Here is an 18427-nt window from a genome sequence, read left to right on the forward strand (position 1 = left end):
GCTCCGTGCCGGCAGCGAGCGAGGAGGACGTGCACCGCGCATGCCCGGCCGCCTCTCCGCGCCCGGCCGCCCGGCCGAGTCCCTCTCCGCGCATGCTCGGTGCGGCGGGGCGCATGCGCAGCGCGGCCGGGCAGCCGGCGATGGCGGCCGTGGCGGAGTTGGGGGGTGCGGGCCCATGAGGCGGCGCAGGCCCCGGGCACGCAGCGCAGCCGGGAAGGGGGCGGCGGCGGCGCCATGGCGGGCGTGTTCGACATCGACCTGGACCAGCCCGAGGACGCGGGCTCGGACGAGGAGCTGGAGGAGGGGGTGAGAGCGGCGGGCGCGGGCCGGCGGCGCGGGGCGGGCGCTGAGGGGAGCGGCGGGGCTGGGGCCGGGGCCTGGGGCTGGGACCGGGGCAGGCCCGGGGCTCTCGGGGCCTTCCCGCCCGGTCGGGGCCGGCGCTGAGGGGAGCGCGGCCGAGGCGGGGCCGGGCCGGGCCGGGGAGGGCGAGGCCGCGGCCGTGAGGGCCCCGCGCCCGCCCTGCCCCGGCCGCCACCGCCTGGCGCTGCCCGCGGCCCCTCCCCAGGGACAGCTCCGCGCTCTCCGGCCCGGCTGCCGCGGCGCTGGGTTTGTTTTTTATTCACCCTGCCCCGTTTTAGCGCCAGCGCGGGGCCGCCGGGCTATGTGGGGCTGTGTGAAGGCGCTGCTCTGGCGCCAGAATTAAAAGCGGAGCTTTGTAGCGCTGCTTCACGTCCCCGGCCGCGCTGCCAAGCGGGTCACCTTGCGATCTCCAGCCTGCCGCCCTGTAACAGCTCCGTGGGTTATGTCAAAACTTCCAGCAGTCTTACTGCAGCATCTCCATTAAGCAGCTGTGGTACTAAAAAAGCGTTATCAATAATTGTTTTCTATATTAGATGCTTGAACTGCAGCCACGTTTATTTTACGCTGTTAAAACACTGCTCGGAGTCTCTGGGATGCCCGGTGTCACAGCTGGAATTCCCACACCGCACGTAAGCTGTGGAGATGTTTGACAGCTGCAGGCATGAACAGGCCTCAAGATTGCAGGAAAAGCACTGTTTGTCACCTCAGTAATCAATAGAGCGTCTGGCTTTAAAAATGTCCATTGCATCACACCGCTATTGCTGCCAAGGGCAGGTTCTAAGGGGATGGCAAGAACATTCTAATAATTCAGTCATGAGAGATGATTTAAATGTTTTATTAGCTATTGTGGATTTTGAAAAAGATATCATGACTGAAATATTTCTGGCACAGTTTCTGTGAATGTGAGCGTATGGTGGCAACTTGATGCGGTTTCTGGGTTAAATTAAGTGAAGATTTGAATGGACCTGATGTTAAAACAGGACTGACATGTAGGGAACAGCAGAGCAGGAAAGAAAGGGAAGTGTTTCAGGAAAGTGTAAGGGAAAAACTGTGTTATAAGCATCGGAAAGAGGTTGCAGCCAGAGCAGCTGAGATCATTAAACTGAAAGTGAGCAAGATGTAGAGCCTGTGGTGTTTTGTCTAATCTCAGTGGTGCTGGGCCACAGCACTGCCTGAAAGCTGTGAGCCTAGTAGCGTCCAGAACAGAGCAGTTGTAGTTTTAAGGAGGTATGGCTGTTCTAGAAAACCTGAAGAATCAATTAAATGGAGTGGTAACTTATAAAACGTACGGCTGTTTGCACAAATTATTATGGTGAAAAAAGCACCTTTATTTTATAGTTTGTAATAAATGAAACAATAACTAAAGGGCCTCTAGCATCCCAGCTGGAATGCTGTTGCATTTTTTGGTTTTGAAACAAGAAGAAATCCTGAAAATAGTTGAGTGGTATCTGAAGTAAATTTTGTTCACATTAATACTGAGAAGGAAAACCATAGTTGACAGCAGCAAGCGCAATCTGTACGGGCTTTGCCAGAACCTTTGGGTAACTTGGGAAGAGATGTTGTTCTGGGAACGTGATGGGTGTTTATTCTCTGTGTTTGTTGTCGTCTAACGGTAGGGTCAAGGGCAGCTTTAGCAGGTTTTATTGTGAAACAGATGTCAGTTGGCTAGATTTCTATAATAAATGATATCGAGAGGACGGGAGCTAGCATAACTCTGACCTGGAAACAGACTTGAACTTTTGGACTTGGCAATTGCTTGTAGGTGGCACCAGGAGTTAAATTCCCCTCTAGACTACCCCCCACCCAAAAAATACAGCAGCCTCAGTAAGCTTTGATGGTTAAATGATTTGGAAGCAACGGAAAGCTTATAATATGATTTTGTAAGCCAAAAGCCTAACCAGATATCTTAACATACACTCCATATCTTGGTCTGCTATTTGCAATTTTTTTTTTCTTATTTTTTTTTTCTGCTTCCCTGAATTACCCAAGTCACTCGTTATAATGTCTGTATTCAGTCTGTAGATTCCAGGCTGTTTCTCGCTAACTTGCCATCTCTATTCGTGTGTGTATTTATAAATCTAAAACTGTAAACTATAGTCTAAAGTTTACTAGAAGCTTGCCCATTCAATTCTATTTGTGTGCGTTCCAGCTGTCTGCCTGGTTTGCGCTTCTTTTGCCATCTAGAGCCATAATTAGAGGAAGGCATTCTCTTGCATAAGGGATCAAGTTGAAAATTCTTCGAAGAAAATATCTCTTCAAAATTGAGCTGCATTCCTTGATGGTGACTGGTCCTGGTGCTGAACTACTAGAGCCTTCTTTGCTAGTATTTATGCATTAATCTGTCTGAATGATTATTGGTCAGAAAAGGTGTTTAACACCAGAGTCAGCCTTAATTATTTCATCACTATTGGGATTTGATTATCAATATAGAATAATAAAGCTGCCTCAGTTCATTATTTGCTGCTAGTTCATGTGAATCCCAGTTCATCAGTTCAGGCTTTACTGTGGTTCTAATTTGCATAGTACTGTAGGAGGTATTTAAAATTCTGACGGAAGAGCAACTGTAAATAATAATAAAATAATAATAATGCGATGCCTTAACATTTTTAGGGTTCACTTGGGGGATGAAATTGTTACTTCTAATATATAATTGGGTGATCATTCAGTCAGGTAAAACAGTGTTTCCCTGTGTCATTTTTCTGAGATATGTTGAAGTTCTGCAACTCTTGCACAGGATTTCGTAGATTTGTTATCTTCTGCTGGTAACTCATTATTTATGACATTTAAACTTGTTTAATTACATATATATACACATATATAAGAAATGAAGTTATATATATGTAAAGAAGTTGTAAAATACATCAGTACATCTATTTTTCACTCTGCTGTGTTTCTTATGTTGTAATTAATCTTCCTTCTACTCCTCCCATCCCCAGGGTCAATTAAGCGAGAGCATGGACCATGGAGGAGTTGGCCAATATGACCTGTAAGTTGCTGCTAGGAAATGTTCTGTACTATTCATGCCAACTGTATATGATCTCTACTTTTATTACATTGTTAAGTTGAACAGAAAATCCTGTCATTCTTGTTCGAGTTGTTTCTAGTTGTTTCTTAACGCTAAAATTTGTGAATTGTATCTTGAAATAAAACAACGATAATAAAAAAAAATTCTGGCAAAACCTGCTGTTGTGTTTAATCCTTGTTTCTCCTAACACACCTATTGGATATGACTAATACTTGCACTATGAATGTAGTGCACTGTTTGCAGAACATTGTATGTTCTGTCAGTTTTATAAAGGTTACAGTGCATGTTTGCGTAGCAGTCTGAAGCAGACAAGAGTTCAGAAGTTCTGATTTAAAGTTCATGAGACAGCTACCACTTAGCTGACTTCATGTATAGATTTCCAGATTGTTTTCAGTGTCCCTTGTAAGAAGGCGGCAGTGACAGTTAAAACAGTTCAGTTACATTTACTTCAGCGGGGTCAATGTGTTGGCCTTGCTCTGTGTTTTTCCAGAAATGTGTGATTTTGAAGCATCGTTAATTTATGGTCCAGTCTTCTTTTGTGGCATGTTCAGAGTAGTGAGACTTTTTTTGTTCCAGCTTTTTCTGCATGTTATTTATGTTACAGAAGTCTTACTGTGACCGTTGGTACTGTTGAATGTGATTTAAAACACACTATAGCCCTGTAGATCTTGTGGAAATACCTAAGTCAGTTTGAGGCTGTGGTCCTTCAAACTTAATTCTGGTATAACACAAAGATTTATTATGCATTAAAATGAAGGAATGGTCTTTTTTTGTGCAAGGTGCAACTTACTGCTTTGCACACACCTAAATACAATTTCTGATGCTAAGAATTCTCCAGATCTCCAAAGCAGCCATTCAGTTATGTCAGTTATACTCTAAGTTTTGCAGTAAGTAATTTGCTTGATTACTATCTCTTGATTATTTTAAAGTATCGGGTAGTCTTATATTCTTGTTTCGGTTTTATCCAGTGGCATGGAACATTGCGAAAAATTTGAGATTTCAGAAACTAGTGTAAACAGAGGTCCAGAAAAGATCCGACCCGAGTGCTTTGAGTTACTACGCGTACTTGGCAAAGGTGGCTATGGAAAGGTAAGGAACTCTTTTCTGCAAGAATAAATCTGTTATACTGAAGTCAGACAAAGTACTCACCTGCTGCCTTTGGTGAGGTCTAGTCTTACCACCCTGTATTCTGAAAAGTTCACCCTCCCTGAAGGTAACCTCAGGGCTGCCAAGGTTGGGGTCTTGGGACCATGGTCAGTGGCAGGGCCTCACCAGCTGGGGGCAGTACAAAGTATTCCAAAGTAGTTCAGGTTCAGATAATTAGCTCTTCTCCATCAGGCAGCTTTGCAGTTTGCAGATGACCTTGTATCTGTTTTCGAGATCTTTGTTTTTAACTTTTGACAGCTAATGCAGTTAATAATAATAATAACTGGTAACGTCTGTATCGGTGTTGTGTAGGTATTTCAAGTACGAAAAGTAACTGGAGCAAATACTGGGAAGATTTTTGCCATGAAAGTTCTTAAAAAGGTAATGTGAATGCTTAGCTGTTACAGTTATATAATTATTTAATATACCTGAAATCAGTCTTTATCTGTGATATGTACAGTTGCTACAGAGAAATAGCTGAAATTATAATTAATCTAACTAAATTGCTTACCCTGTTAAATTCTTAGTGGAGAATTTAAATACTTCAAGAGATTCCTCCCAATCTAAAGTATTCTATGACTTTTAAATAAATAAAGAATTAAACTTTGGCAAGAAACCTGTCATGTTATGTTGATATGGGGAAATTTTTATCCTGTTTCTGATTCATATATAGTGTTGTGATTTAGTAAACTCAGAATGAAGCTAAATATAAAAGTCTGAATTGTTTAGTGTGTTTTTGTACTTACACGCTTGTTCTTGTACTCACTTGCTTTTTGTAGGCAATGATTGTAAGGAATGCAAAAGATACAGCTCATACAAAAGCGGAGCGGAATATACTGGAGGAAGTGAAACATCCCTTCATTGTAGACTTAATTTATGCCTTTCAGACTGGTGGAAAACTCTACCTCATCCTTGAGTATCTCAGTGGTCAGTATATGAAGTTCTGTTACCTTATTCTTCGTATCTTAGGTAACCTAGAACTTGGGTTTCTAATGATAAATAAAAGGGCAACTAACTATTGGCATCATATCTTAAAAATGCACAGTAGGCTAGCATTAAGAATACCTAGAATTTGTTGTCATTTTATGTGAAACAACTCTTTGTAGAGCAGTATAGATTAACTGTTTTTAATAGTTTTCCTGGAAAATAGTTTTTTCCCTGGCTAAAATAATAGAATGCACTTTAATAGAGTATTCTAACTTCTAACTTTTCTCATGACAGGAGGAGAACTATTTATGCAGTTAGAGAGAGAAGGGATATTTATGGAAGACACAGCTTGGTAAGTGAAACTATTTTGGTAAACTAATAGGGTTTTTTTGAGTGCTTAAATTGTTCATTCTAACTTGGGAGAACTGTAACTACTCATTCATTTCATCGTCTAGAGAAAACAGCAATTAACTGGGCTTTGGGAAGATGTGTGTGTTCTGTGCTTACCAGTTTGTGGTGGCAGAACTACAGTCTTACTGCCAGAGAGGGTCTGCTGCTGGTTGCTGAGTGTGGCTGCATTCCACAGGGCTGTGGTAAAGGATGTGGGGGAAAAGACTGAAAGACTTGCTCTGAATCCGCTTGTGGTTTTGATCCATGTGCAATTTTACCAGCCAATTACTGACAAATTACTATCGAGTCTGTGTTCTCCTAGTGATCAGATATGTGAAGTGATAAAGGTAATTATTCTAATGAATGAGAATTAGCCTTTTGAGTAGTGATATTTTACATATAAACAAGCTGAAGTTACCTCTTTTTGATTAGGTTTCACACAACTAAATATGGTTGTATCTTCCCACAGCACATGCTGATAATGTCTTAGAAAAGCTTTGAAGTGCGTATGAGGCTGTAGTACCGCTCCACAGACAGCACTCAGGGTGCTGCCGGTTGCACTCTTAGCTTTAGGTTTTTTTTTCAGCTTTGACATCTAGATGTGGTAATGCAGACTGAAGCATGTTTTAACCAGTAACTGGTAAATTCAGATTCTTTCAAATAGATAATAAAGTAGCTACCGAGCAGATAAACCTAATGCTAATGGTGTAATTTTGTAGTTCAATTGGACTGTCTGTGCCCTTTGGCAAACAAACCTCAAAGGCATCATTGTTTCTCTAGCTTATTCTCTCCAGCACTTCTAATGATACTTTCAAAGAATCATTGCTGTGTACATAGTAGCCTTAGTGCTTAAGATGCTTCGCATGATTGAATGTGTCTAATTGTGTGGCATGTGTTCTCTTCCAGCTTTTACTTGGCAGAAATCTCAATGGCACTGGGGCACTTGCATCAAAAAGGAATAATCTATCGTGACCTGAAGCCAGAAAATATCATGCTTAATCATCAAGGTAAAACTGTAATAATAGTTAAACTGTCGGTCTTTTGAAAGTGATTCTTTAAAGGTCACAACACTTCATTCTTACAAGAATTTCTTTGTAACAATGGTGTGTTCGTTATCACTCCTGATATAACTGTGTAACTGCGAAAGCTAATTGCTTGCTTTTAGACGTCGCTTCCTCAGATTTAATGGAGAGGATCCAGCAAGCTCCAAGTTCTATGTATATAGACCCAGGCACTTTTTGAATGGTTGATTTGCTACTTCTGCGTCTCTGAAATTTATTTGAGCATAATTCTACTGGTTCATTGTAAACTACTTAAAGATCTGTGTCTCCACTGCACCTCTACTGATACTTCAGTAACAGGGATAACTGAAGACATTAGCTAGGAAGGGACAAATTAGGTAGGATGCTAAATAATCTGCAGTTGATATGACTGATGGAGCTGTTGACATTTTAGCAGCAATTCCTGAATGCACAGTTACTTTGACTGTATGACACTGATTTAGCCTGGCAATCTGTACCATACAGGATTTTCATGTTATACTAAACAACTTATTCTTTATTTTTACGGGTGATTACCTCATTCTGGTTTAGAACTGTATTGCTTCCTCAGACAATTGAGGTAGTTCAGAGTTACAGCATAGTGATGTTAACAATATTTTTAATGTATCTTATATATATGTCAGAATAGTAGCATTTGTGTTCTTAAATATTATTTATTTGATTTCAGGTCATGTAAAATTGACTGACTTCGGATTATGTAAAGAATCTATTCATGACGGAACAGTCACACACACATTCTGTGGAACAATTGAATACATGTGAGCTGCCAGATGAAACGTAGAAGTATTACTGTGGGCTGGGGGTAGTGGTTAAATTTTGCCTTTTTTAACTGGTGGTTCATATGTTCAGTCATGGAAATTTTACTTGAAAATGAGCAGTGAGCAGAATTAGTTAAGCTTGTTAAAATACTTTCATATTTTCAATTTTTCTTATTATAGGGCCCCTGAAATCTTGATGAGGAGTGGGCATAATCGTGCTGTGGACTGGTGGAGTTTGGGGGCATTAATGTATGACATGCTGACTGGAGCAGTAGGTGCACAGTTATAATTGCATGTATTTCTCTTTATAGCTTTTGAAGTTATGCATATTCTAATTCAATTGCATGTATAAATATGTATATAACTGTAGAGGCTGCAAATAAGAAATATAACTAAAATATGGCTATACTTTGACTACAGTCATGAGCTGCTCTCATCCAAACAATTAGCTGGAAGTCCCATTTGCAGTAATTTTATCTGCTTTATAAATTACTGAAATGAGTTCTGTGTGCACAAATTAGAGACCTAAACAAATCGTATTTTTCCTTCCATTACAATGGTGCTTTCTAGCCTCCTTTCACTGGGGAGAACAGAAAGAAAACAATTGACAAGATTCTCAAGTGTAAACTCAACTTGCCTCCCTACCTCACACAAGAAGCCAGAGATCTGCTTAAAAAGGTACAATTTTAACAAATGTCAGTACTACACAAGTATGTAGAAAATAGGAATATAATGATACCACTGTGGCTATTCAATCCGTGCTTGTTTTGACTACTAAGTCAGTCTTGGTTTTGTGTGGCACAGAAAGTGATTTTCCTTGAAAATACGATTTTCTGATGAATGCAGATTTTCTGATTGTTCCATATTCATTCTGCATGGTACACATTCACGATGATTTCTGTCAGGACTAGTCTAATCATAATGGCATAACTAATTTGGGATGTTATTTCTCATTAAGCTGCTAAAAAGAAATGCTGCCTCACGTCTAGGAGCTGGTCCTGGAGATGCTGGAGAAGTTCAGGTAACTTTTGCTAACTCAAGAATTCTTAAATTACCTCACTGAAAATATACAGTAGCTTAGTGGGTACATCAGGGGAAGAGAATGTTTCTCTTGAAGTGTAACGAGCAAAAAAGCAACTCTGCATGACAAGTGATTGAAACATGAAATCTTTGAAGTTTAACAAAAGAGCAGTTGTCTGCCTATTAGATAATTTGAGATTTGGAAAATAACTTTCCTTCTTTAGTTCTGTCTTCCAGTAGATCTGTTTTACTAGTTTCACAATGCTGAATTTGACAGTCAACCATGTAAGTGATGTTACTCTAGGAATCTGATGAAAAACCCGCCAGCCCTTACATTTAGTACAACTCTCAGGGGAAAAGTGTAACTAATTGGCTTTAAATGTTACACGGTGAAATCTTAAGCAAAAGCCTAGTTCCTATTTCTTCCAGCTTGATTTTCTGTGGTGATATTAACCTACTATAGAGTCATTCCACAGTTCTGATAAGTTGTCATTAATAAAGTGTTTCATCATTATTTTCAGATATCTAACATTTAAAGTTGAAAAATGTTGACGTGTTTAGCATGTCAACTGTCTTTTTCTAATGAAAACGTGATAGGGACATATGTTGTCTGACTAGGAGGTATGGTATCAATTTTCAGGTCTTCCAGCTAACCTGACGTAATGTTGCAGGATATATTACGCTGTGCCTATCTGTGATTTCAGAAAGACACCACAGGGAGGGGCTGAAAAGAACATGCTTATTAATTCTTGGTCTTGTTTTAATTTGCTTTAACAGTAACATTTAACAAAAACAGTTGTATCTTATTTCTGGAAGATCTTACCCTAAGATAAAATCTAGATCTTAACTTTTTAATCTTAAATTTCTGCAATTTTTACTCAGAAGGCTGGTGCATGACTGTGCTATTGCTAACTTTTCTAGGCTCACCCGTTCTTCAGACACATTAACTGGGATGAGCTGTTGGCACGAAAGGTGGAACCTCCTTTTAAACCCTTATTGGTATGTACTCAAGAGTACTGTGAGATATTCCTCCTATACCTTTAGGAAAGGTCTTAAACAATGTGGTATCTGAAGCTCAGAAACATTCACTCTTACAAACCAGAATACCATTGCTTTCTGTTAACTTTAAAACTTAAATGTATCACCCTAGTTTACTGGTTCTCAGATTGACCCTTTTCAAATTAAAGGGAGAAACTACTTTAAGTGCAGATTTCTTTTTTTTTTTCTTCCTGAGATGCTATATCAACATTTAAGAAACAAAAACATTCCTTCATGCTTTTCTGTCTTATTCTACAGTCATGGTATTCAGCTGTCACTGGAATATAATCTTGCTTATGTGAGAAGGTGGCAACATCAGCTAAGAGCTAATTTATCCATCTGTTCAGGCTCCTGAAGGAAGAAAGTTCTACTTCAGTTTTAATTCCTCCTGCTTCCAAGCTGTAGATTAATCAGTCTTGGAAGTGCAGTTATTTCTGAATTTCTTCTTCTAAACATTATATAGTAAGTAAGATGATAGTTGCTAGGCAGAAGTAAATGAAGTCATGTAATTAAGTATTTTGGATGTTTGCTTATTAATATTTATACTGCGTCTAGCACATTTAGGCAGTAATTAAAGTTCACCTCAAACCAAAGATGTCATGAATAAGCCTGTATTATCCTAATTTATCTAATTTATATTTTGATTACATGACATGTCTTTTTTTTTTTTTTTTGCTCTGGGTCCGATTAGCCACAGCAGCAAGGGCATAGGTACCCCTGATTACTGACTACTAAAAATCTCACTTTGAACTGACTTATGCATCACTAATGTTGGGTATACTCTAGTATGGGGACTCCAAGCCTTTTGTCCTCTCCTTTTTTGAATGAAATCCAGAATGACATGAAAGACTGCTATTTCCAAACCAAGTATCTGAAGATAGCTTTCTTGTCTGTTATTAAGAAATTTTATGCAAGTTGTTGTTACTAACCAGGTGGTTTTTAAAATTACACTTCCATGGTTGCATGAAGGTCTCCACAAATCACATTCTTATCTGCCTTTTCAGTAACACTTGAGGAGTGAGAGAGGGATCTTGGAATGATGTCTGTTTGACTAAATTAAAGAATATTCTTCATAGCCCTTTATTCCACAGTTGTCATTCATCCCTTACAGTATAAACACTTCTCTATCTGCAAAAATGGGATGAAATTATCTGGAGAGACACTTCCAGAAACTAATTATGTGCAATTGTTCTATACTGGTTGTGGCCAGGGTTAAACTTGCAAGAAACTGGCATTGTATTTCTAAAAGTTTTTGTTTGTAATTTGACATTTTTTAAAGGCATCTTTTTAATTTGTGTTCCTTTTTGATCCATAATTTTTGCCCCTCCCCCTTGCCTTTATTTCTCAGTGTCAGTGCCCATAGTGACCTCCCACTGGCAGCGACAGGATTCCGACACCACTCCAGGGTTTTACTACAGCAGAGCTCTGCCAAAAACCTATGGAATGAACTCCATCCAGAGGCTACACTGATCACCGCTAAGCCATTTGGTTGATATCTGTAATATAAACCCTTAATCATTTTGTTTTTGCAAAGCAATCTGAAGAGGATGTGAGCCAGTTTGATTCAAAGTTTACACGTCAGACACCTGTTGATAGCCCAGATGACTCTACTCTCAGTGAAAGTGCCAACCAGGTCTTTCTGGTAAGTGAGCCAGACAAGTGTTCGGTGACTGCGGAGAGTTATGTAGTGTTACTTGGAAACAGTAGGGCATTTCAGGTAATTTAATTCAGTAGAATTTTACCATCTGATACTTGAAGCAAACTATCGTAGTTTTAAATACATATACTGCAACAGGTTTGCAATGATTGCAGACTTTATATACTTTAGTTTGATTGTTTCAGACATTTTTTGAAATAATAGATAACTTAAAACTCACAGCCAACAAACATTGCTTACTTTCTGAAATGTCAGTGTTCTTACTTGAAATCGCACTAAGAATTGTGGGGATGGGATTGTTTTCATAGACACAGGGACAGTCCATTCCATACATCACAATTAGTTAATTGGAGCATGCTTCTGTGAATCTGTGATCTGAGTAGAAATACTGGGTGAGCAGGCATCCAAGTAAGGAATTCCCTAAAGTCCTGCTGTTTGCTTCAGGAAGCGAGTAGAAGTTCATGTGTCTACAGTTACTGCCATTTTTATAATTTTCATTTCATGATAGTAATAACTGTGCAAGTGATCAGAAATGTAAATCTTGCATGTATGTTACAGAGCACTCATTCCTGTTTTGCAGGGTTTTACATACGTGGCTCCATCTGTACTTGAAAGTGTAAAAGAGAAATTTTCTTTTGAACCAAAAATTCGATCACCTCGCAGATTCATAGGTAGCCCTAGGACACCAGTCAGGTACCTCTTTTTTTCTTTCTTTTTTTTTTTTTTTTTGGGTAATACACTTTTTTGGCAAGTAGTTAAAAATATGGCCTTTCTTCTAAGTAACCCCATCACTTCCATTAAAGTGTTACTTTACAAAACATATTATTAGAGATAAATTTATGGTGTTTGGCAGCACAGGAAGTACTAATTGCCAGCTATACAAAACTGGTACAGCCTCACAGTCTGGTGACTTTGGTACACTGTTCCTGTAAAACTTTCAGAACATCCAAAGTGCTTATGTGCTGCTCAAGGATCATTTTAGTATAGAAAATTCTGCAATCATCTAGAAATTTATCCCAATAAATCAAATGAGAGAATTTTACTTTACAAGAGGCCACAGTAGATTATAGACTTGAAAACTCTCAAACTTCTGGAAGTGGAAGGAAGAATTAAATACTTCTCAACAGACATTTCATTTCGGCCGCTTGCAGAATGAAGGACATACCTTTGTGCTGTGTGTATCTTCACCTCTGATTTTTATATTTCTTGTTTTAAAGCCCTGTAAAGTTTTCCCCTGGGGAATTTTGGGGAAGAGGTGCTTCTGCCAGCGCATCAAATACTCAGACACCTGTGGAATATCCAATGGAGACAAGTGGAATAGAACAAATGGATGTGACAGTCTGTGGAGAGGCCTCAGCACCACTTCCAATCCGGCAACCAAACTCTGGGCCATATAAAAAACAAGCTTTTCCCATGATTTCCAAACGACCAGAGCACTTGCGCATGAATCTATGACAACACAATTTTTTAAGCCTTTGAAGGTGGAAAACAAAGAATGGACATAAGCCCCTTGAAGTTGAAATATGAGGGCTTGCATGGTTTACTTTTAAAAAGTGACAGTATCAAAGAGTCAGTCCTTGCACAGAGTGACTTGGAAAGCAAAGAAAAATGGATTTTTTTTTTCTGTCAATCAATGGTGCATAAAAAAACTTTAGAAAATGGTATTGCAGAACTCTAGGCACATCATCTAACTGATTCGCAGTGACATCTTCTCACCTTATCAAGGATTTTTCAGCTTGGTAGCTTGAAACTGACAGTATTAAGGGTCAGGATGTTGCTTCAGAATCACTGGTCTAGTTGTGAATGTGTCAAGGAGGGTTAGCCCTTTCACTAGGCAAAGTATGAAATGCCTATATGCTTGCGTCTGAGGAATAATTAGCATGCAAGCTTGGTTAAGCTGTTTCCTGCAATGGGGTGGAATCAAAGATGAGAGATAAAATTAATTGGTATTTCACGTTCAAAACCTAATGAGTTTTTTTATATATATAAGAAAAAATATATATTTTTCAAATAGATTTTTTTGATTCAGCTCATTATGGAAAGTATCCCAAAATTAAACTGCAAAATAATTGGTTGCTGTGAAGAAAGCAAACGCTCTAGTTCTGATTCTCCTCATGAAACAAAAAATCAATAAGCAAATTACTCAATTACCAGCTTGGCAATGCGGGGTGGGAAAGAACTGTTTCACTTGCTTACCCAGCTGAAATACCTGTTCCTGCAAAGACAAATGGATCTAATCAAATCACAGTGCTGCTATGTTCTAGGCTTAACTGGAAGCCATGGGCTCAAATACACGTCCTGCTTATTTCATCCTTGTCCTCAGCAGACATTTCACTGGGAAACATCACTTTTGTATATGCCAGTCACTTAGATGGAGACAGCTGAATATACCGAGATTCTTACCCATATAAAAGGTCAGGAAAAAGTGCATCGGAACACAAGGTCAGTCGATGTGGATATATTACCACAGGAAACACATGCAAGTTCTACACAGTATAAGCAAATAAATCTTTTTGTAACCAATGGGTAAGAACTTGAGGAAAATTTTTTTTTAATAAAATTTTGCTTATGGGAGTTCCCTGTCATTATACATTTCTAAATTTACTAATTTTTTTTCTATGCTGGGGCAATAAATTCGCTGATTGTATGAGGGAAAAAAATGTTATATGGCCTTTCAGTGAATGTCTTCCACAGTGGGTCAGAACTTTAGCAACTTAATTTAGGAAACATGTTCTAAGGACACTATTTATGTTTTTGAAATTGTCATAATCTGTACAAATGACTTACAGGTACAAAGAATAAAATAAAGGTAACTTTACCTTACTTAATACTTCCTGCCTTAAAGAAAGCATTTCCATGAACATAGCTGGTGAAAGGGTTAATATCTGCAGAGCTTTACACTAGTTAGAGTGTGTATGGTGTGTGCGTGTGTATATGATCATGCAACTGCATACAAGTCCTGTCATTTTTTGCCTGCCACATGTTGCATTATCTTTAGTCAAACTGTGCAAAGTCTACTTCTAGCGTTTCACAACAGTAGGGATTTTTTATAGATTCTGCTTATTCTGTGTATACTGAATCTTTTTGAGCCATAGGATCCAAGCCATAAAACTCTACACGTGCTGAATCCAATCAGAGTGCTGTTTTCTAAAACTTGCAAGCCAGAAGGATTCAGTGATATCTTGGTGATACTAATGAAGAACCAACAAAAATATACTTATGATTGGACAAAAAAAATAGAACTTTTTTCTTCCTGATAAGCCTTTTGTTGGAGTTTTTTTTTTAAACTTTATAAGGAAAATCAAGTTAGTGATAGAAATTGTACTGGAAGGTTACCATTTCTAATTTGGTAATATGGCCGCTGGTGACATGTTGTGAAACCACAATCAGAGTGCTCACGTGTGTATGTATTATACAGATTTGCAAAGAGGCAACACTGCGAGCAATGCCTGCTCTGTGCCACTTGTTAACGTAGGTTTCGTAACATGTTTACTGACTTTAAAGCTTTTTTTTTTTTTTTTTTTTGAGGCAAATCTCTCTTGGTCCTAGCTACTGCTAACAGTTGCTTTTTGGTTGGCTGGATATAGCTGTCCAGTAGAGTTGGTTTAGTATGGCTGGCAAGAATGGCAAGAGTTGTTTGTCTGAATTCACTGCTTAATTACAGACACAGTTTTATCATTTTTAAAAGTAAATTTCATGTACTGTCAATGTTTCATCCCATAGATTATAAGTTTAATTCCCTACCATAACTGTGAAACTTTTGGAGTGTGACTCAGACAGCAAGCACACACTATGCAATATGGTTTATCCTGTATTTATTTGTAAAAATATCAGACATAGATCCTCTATATATATATAGTAGTGTCAAAATTACTAGTCATGACCTAAGGGGAGTGGAGTTCTAGCTCCTGTCTGGCTATTTCAGATAAGTGCAGAATGCATTGAATATTGGAGAGCTTAACAAGTGCTTTCTTTTGTTCATTTAAAAATGTCTTAAATTTTTCATTAGAGTATAGAATCTTATTTTTTTTATTTTGTATGAGCTGCGCTTTTTTAATTATAATCACTGAAAAAAATCACTATAATTTGATTTTATAGGATTTTTGTAGCATTACAAAAATATAGTAAAACTGAGGTTAATACCTGTTTTGGCTAACCATATAAAAGTATTAAATCTTAAACTTGAACAAAAGTCATATTTTTTTTTACTAGATGTTAAATAGGGGAGTATTTTGTTCTGCAGGTCATTATCACAAAAGGTTTATAGGTCAGCTGTGTTACCAGCAGTTTTTCTTTTCCCATTTAATGCAGAAGCTATTCTGGTATAAGATACTCAGAATTTCATCATTTTTTCTCTGTGGGAGTGATACATACATTTGATGCCATTTGTGTACTAAATTGTAATTTTGGGAATGCTGGAATAATTCCTACCAAGACTGTCTTAATTGTGCCATCTGACATTTGAATGTCATCCTGGTATTAGCTCATAATAAAAGATAAAAATAAATGAGTCAGTTGTTCTTCTGAATATCCTTTTTTTTTTCTCACTATCCAAAAGCTGAACAGCTGGAGAACATTTAATATGCGTCCACACTATATGGTGGATGTGTACTTCGGGTCTTATTCTCTTTAACTCCCAAACTGCTCTCACTGTTAATCACACTCCATTTCCTAGTTTACATAGAAGTAAAGGAGAAAAAAAAGTTTTTAAGAACAAGGCAAATTATTTCAGTATTCTTCCTCTAGGTCCTTGATGATTTACTGTATGTGGTTTCTGTGTATGAACTTCTACAGATTGTTCTCTTCTAGATTAACTTGGCTTTGTAGCTGTGTTCAAGAAACAAACTTCAGTTGCCTTAGTAGGAAAAAAAAGGTAATCCGTATTCTGTTTTTCATCTTTTACAATTTACTGGAGCTAAATATACTGCAGAATAAGATAGATGTGAATAGCAATTAACTGAAAATTTAAACACATGCCAATCCAAGTGACCTATTTTCTTTATTTTTTAGGAAGTAGGTAGGGCCTAAGCATAACTGTCTTTCATGACAGCTTTGAAGGAAAAAGGAGGGAGGTGGAATTATGCTTAGAACTTAAACGACCTGAGAGATGCTAGTTCTGCTCAGTCTGTCTTTACCAAGGGTTGGTACCTTCACCTAGTTTCTTTGGCTCTTAGAGAGGGTATTGATTGCCATTTGTCATCCTCTGTTCTGTCTCCTGCAGAATCACAAGTGCTGGGTGTTGGTGTCTGTGTGGAAAGCAGTGCTGCTACCCTGGCCTGAGTGGGCTTGATGAGGAAGAGCTGCATCTTAATAGCATGGTGCTGACAAGCGGATCAGAGAGGATGTCGCTCATGGATGTAAGTTACTTGCTTCTTTCCTCTCTGTAACTAAGATGAGAATGACTTATCTTGTTTCATTTATGAAATGTAAATCTAACATGGCTGATAAATCATTTCAGTTATTTGTTTTTTAATAAACTGTGTTTGATAATATTACTGGGTTTGGATAATTCTCACTATATCTTGAAGAAAGTGCATTAACTGGGAGAGAGAATAGGACAAATTGTTCTCTGATTCTGTATCTGACCAATATTCACCCTTATTCTAGTAAGGTAGTGTTACTAGTATGTGGCAGACAAAAAACAAAGGATCAACAACAATGCAAGATTGACTTAAAACACTTACAGCATATTTTGTTGTGCTCCCTACCTTTCCAGGCAAGTTGGTTATTATAGTTCAAGAGAAGGGCAAATATGTCTTAGGCTTATTCACACAAAGCTTTTTTTTTGTAGGTGCTGTTTGTTTTCTAAATTAAATATGGTACTCAGATTACTTATACAATATTCATACAATATCTGTATTAAGGAAAAAAAAAACACCACAACAAATTAGAACCCCATTTAGGTAAGCTGTATGTTCAGATTGTTTAGAAAAGTCCAAATATGATTACATAACTGTCTGAAGAGCCACATAAGCTGTCAAAGTTCTGTGGGTGTTTCAGATTCAGAATCCAACCTTAAGTTCCCCCTACTCACTTTTGTTCCTTGACAGATTCAGTTCTTGTCTATCACTCAAGGTAAGTTCTGCTGCAGCAGCAGTCTGGGCATTAGCATAGATGAAATTCAGGTGACAGAGACCTGATCTTGTATCAGCTTTAAATGCAAACTAAGGCACAGCTAGATCTCTCCAAGGAAACAAAGAGCAGTTTGTTCTGCCAGTACTGGAGGCATGAGCACTAGCCCATTATAGCACAGCTCAGGCTGTGGCCAAGCACTAATTTCTCCCTGACACCCTCTGGCCTGCACTAACACCATTCAGCTGCACATTCTCCAAACTAAGTACCTCACCTGCTGGGAAAGGCCTCCCTGAGAACCAGTCTCTTCTACTCACATAAGTTTCCAATTACATACTTGGAAGCTTTTGCCTGTTTTCTTTAAGCTGGAGTCCTTTTCCCAGTCACTCAGATTCCATGGTGGAACAACCATATAGCACGCTTATCTGAACTGCAGTAAACTTCAAACAAATGTAGTGAGCAAATATTTAGTATGCTATAGAAAAACCCAGGCTGACATAAAATGATACCTGTTAGCTTGAGTTTTCCTTAAGATTTTATTCAGAATAGTGAATCTTACTAGTATTATACTTTAGCTGTACCTTTAAGCACTCTCCCGTCATGCTCTGTCAGCCCTATAAATCTGTCTGCTTCTGCTGCAACTTTGCAGTACTTGGGCACCCTGCCTGGCTGTTTGAGTTGCTACATCATTCATCAAGTAAGTGTTTAACTTGTGAATTCCTTTTTCCTAATTTAGAAGTTTCCTAAAGATATTCAGTTAAGACAAACTCAAGTTAATGACAACTTAATTCAGCTTTGCCTGTAAGAATAACAAACGTTTGTTTTGTTGTTTTTTAGTATTTTCTGAATAGCAAGGTGAGAAAAGACAAGCAGGAAAAAAAAAGGAATTAAGATAGGTAAGTTAGATCTATAATCAGCATAAAGACTAGTCATGAATAAATCGGAGCATTTGTGTTTTTGTTTCTCATAAGAC

The 18427-nt window shown here is 38.5% G+C and overlaps 1 protein-coding gene across 1 annotated transcript; it reads left to right on the forward strand.

The window, feature by feature from the left end:
- The first annotated feature begins 140 nt into the window (after positions 1-140).
- On the forward strand, positions 141-13956 carry RPS6KB1 (ribosomal protein S6 kinase B1). The gene is made up of 15 exons (XM_032200828.1): positions 141-306; positions 3297-3346; positions 4354-4474; positions 4844-4912; positions 5311-5458; positions 5753-5810; positions 6755-6855; positions 7577-7667; positions 7848-7938; positions 8238-8345; positions 8626-8688; positions 9609-9686; positions 11260-11367; positions 11963-12075; positions 12600-13956. The coding sequence occupies exons 1-15, from the start codon at positions 235-237 to the stop codon at positions 12835-12837; spliced, it is 1509 nt and encodes a 502-aa protein (XP_032056719.1). The 5' UTR covers positions 141-234; the 3' UTR covers positions 12838-13956.
- The last annotated feature ends 4471 nt before the right edge of the window (positions 13957-18427 follow it).

This window comes from Aythya fuligula, chromosome 20, assembly GCF_009819795.1.
Source record: "Aythya fuligula isolate bAytFul2 chromosome 20, bAytFul2.pri, whole genome shotgun sequence".
In the NCBI taxonomy this organism is placed as follows: domain Eukaryota; kingdom Metazoa; phylum Chordata; class Aves; order Anseriformes; family Anatidae; genus Aythya; species Aythya fuligula.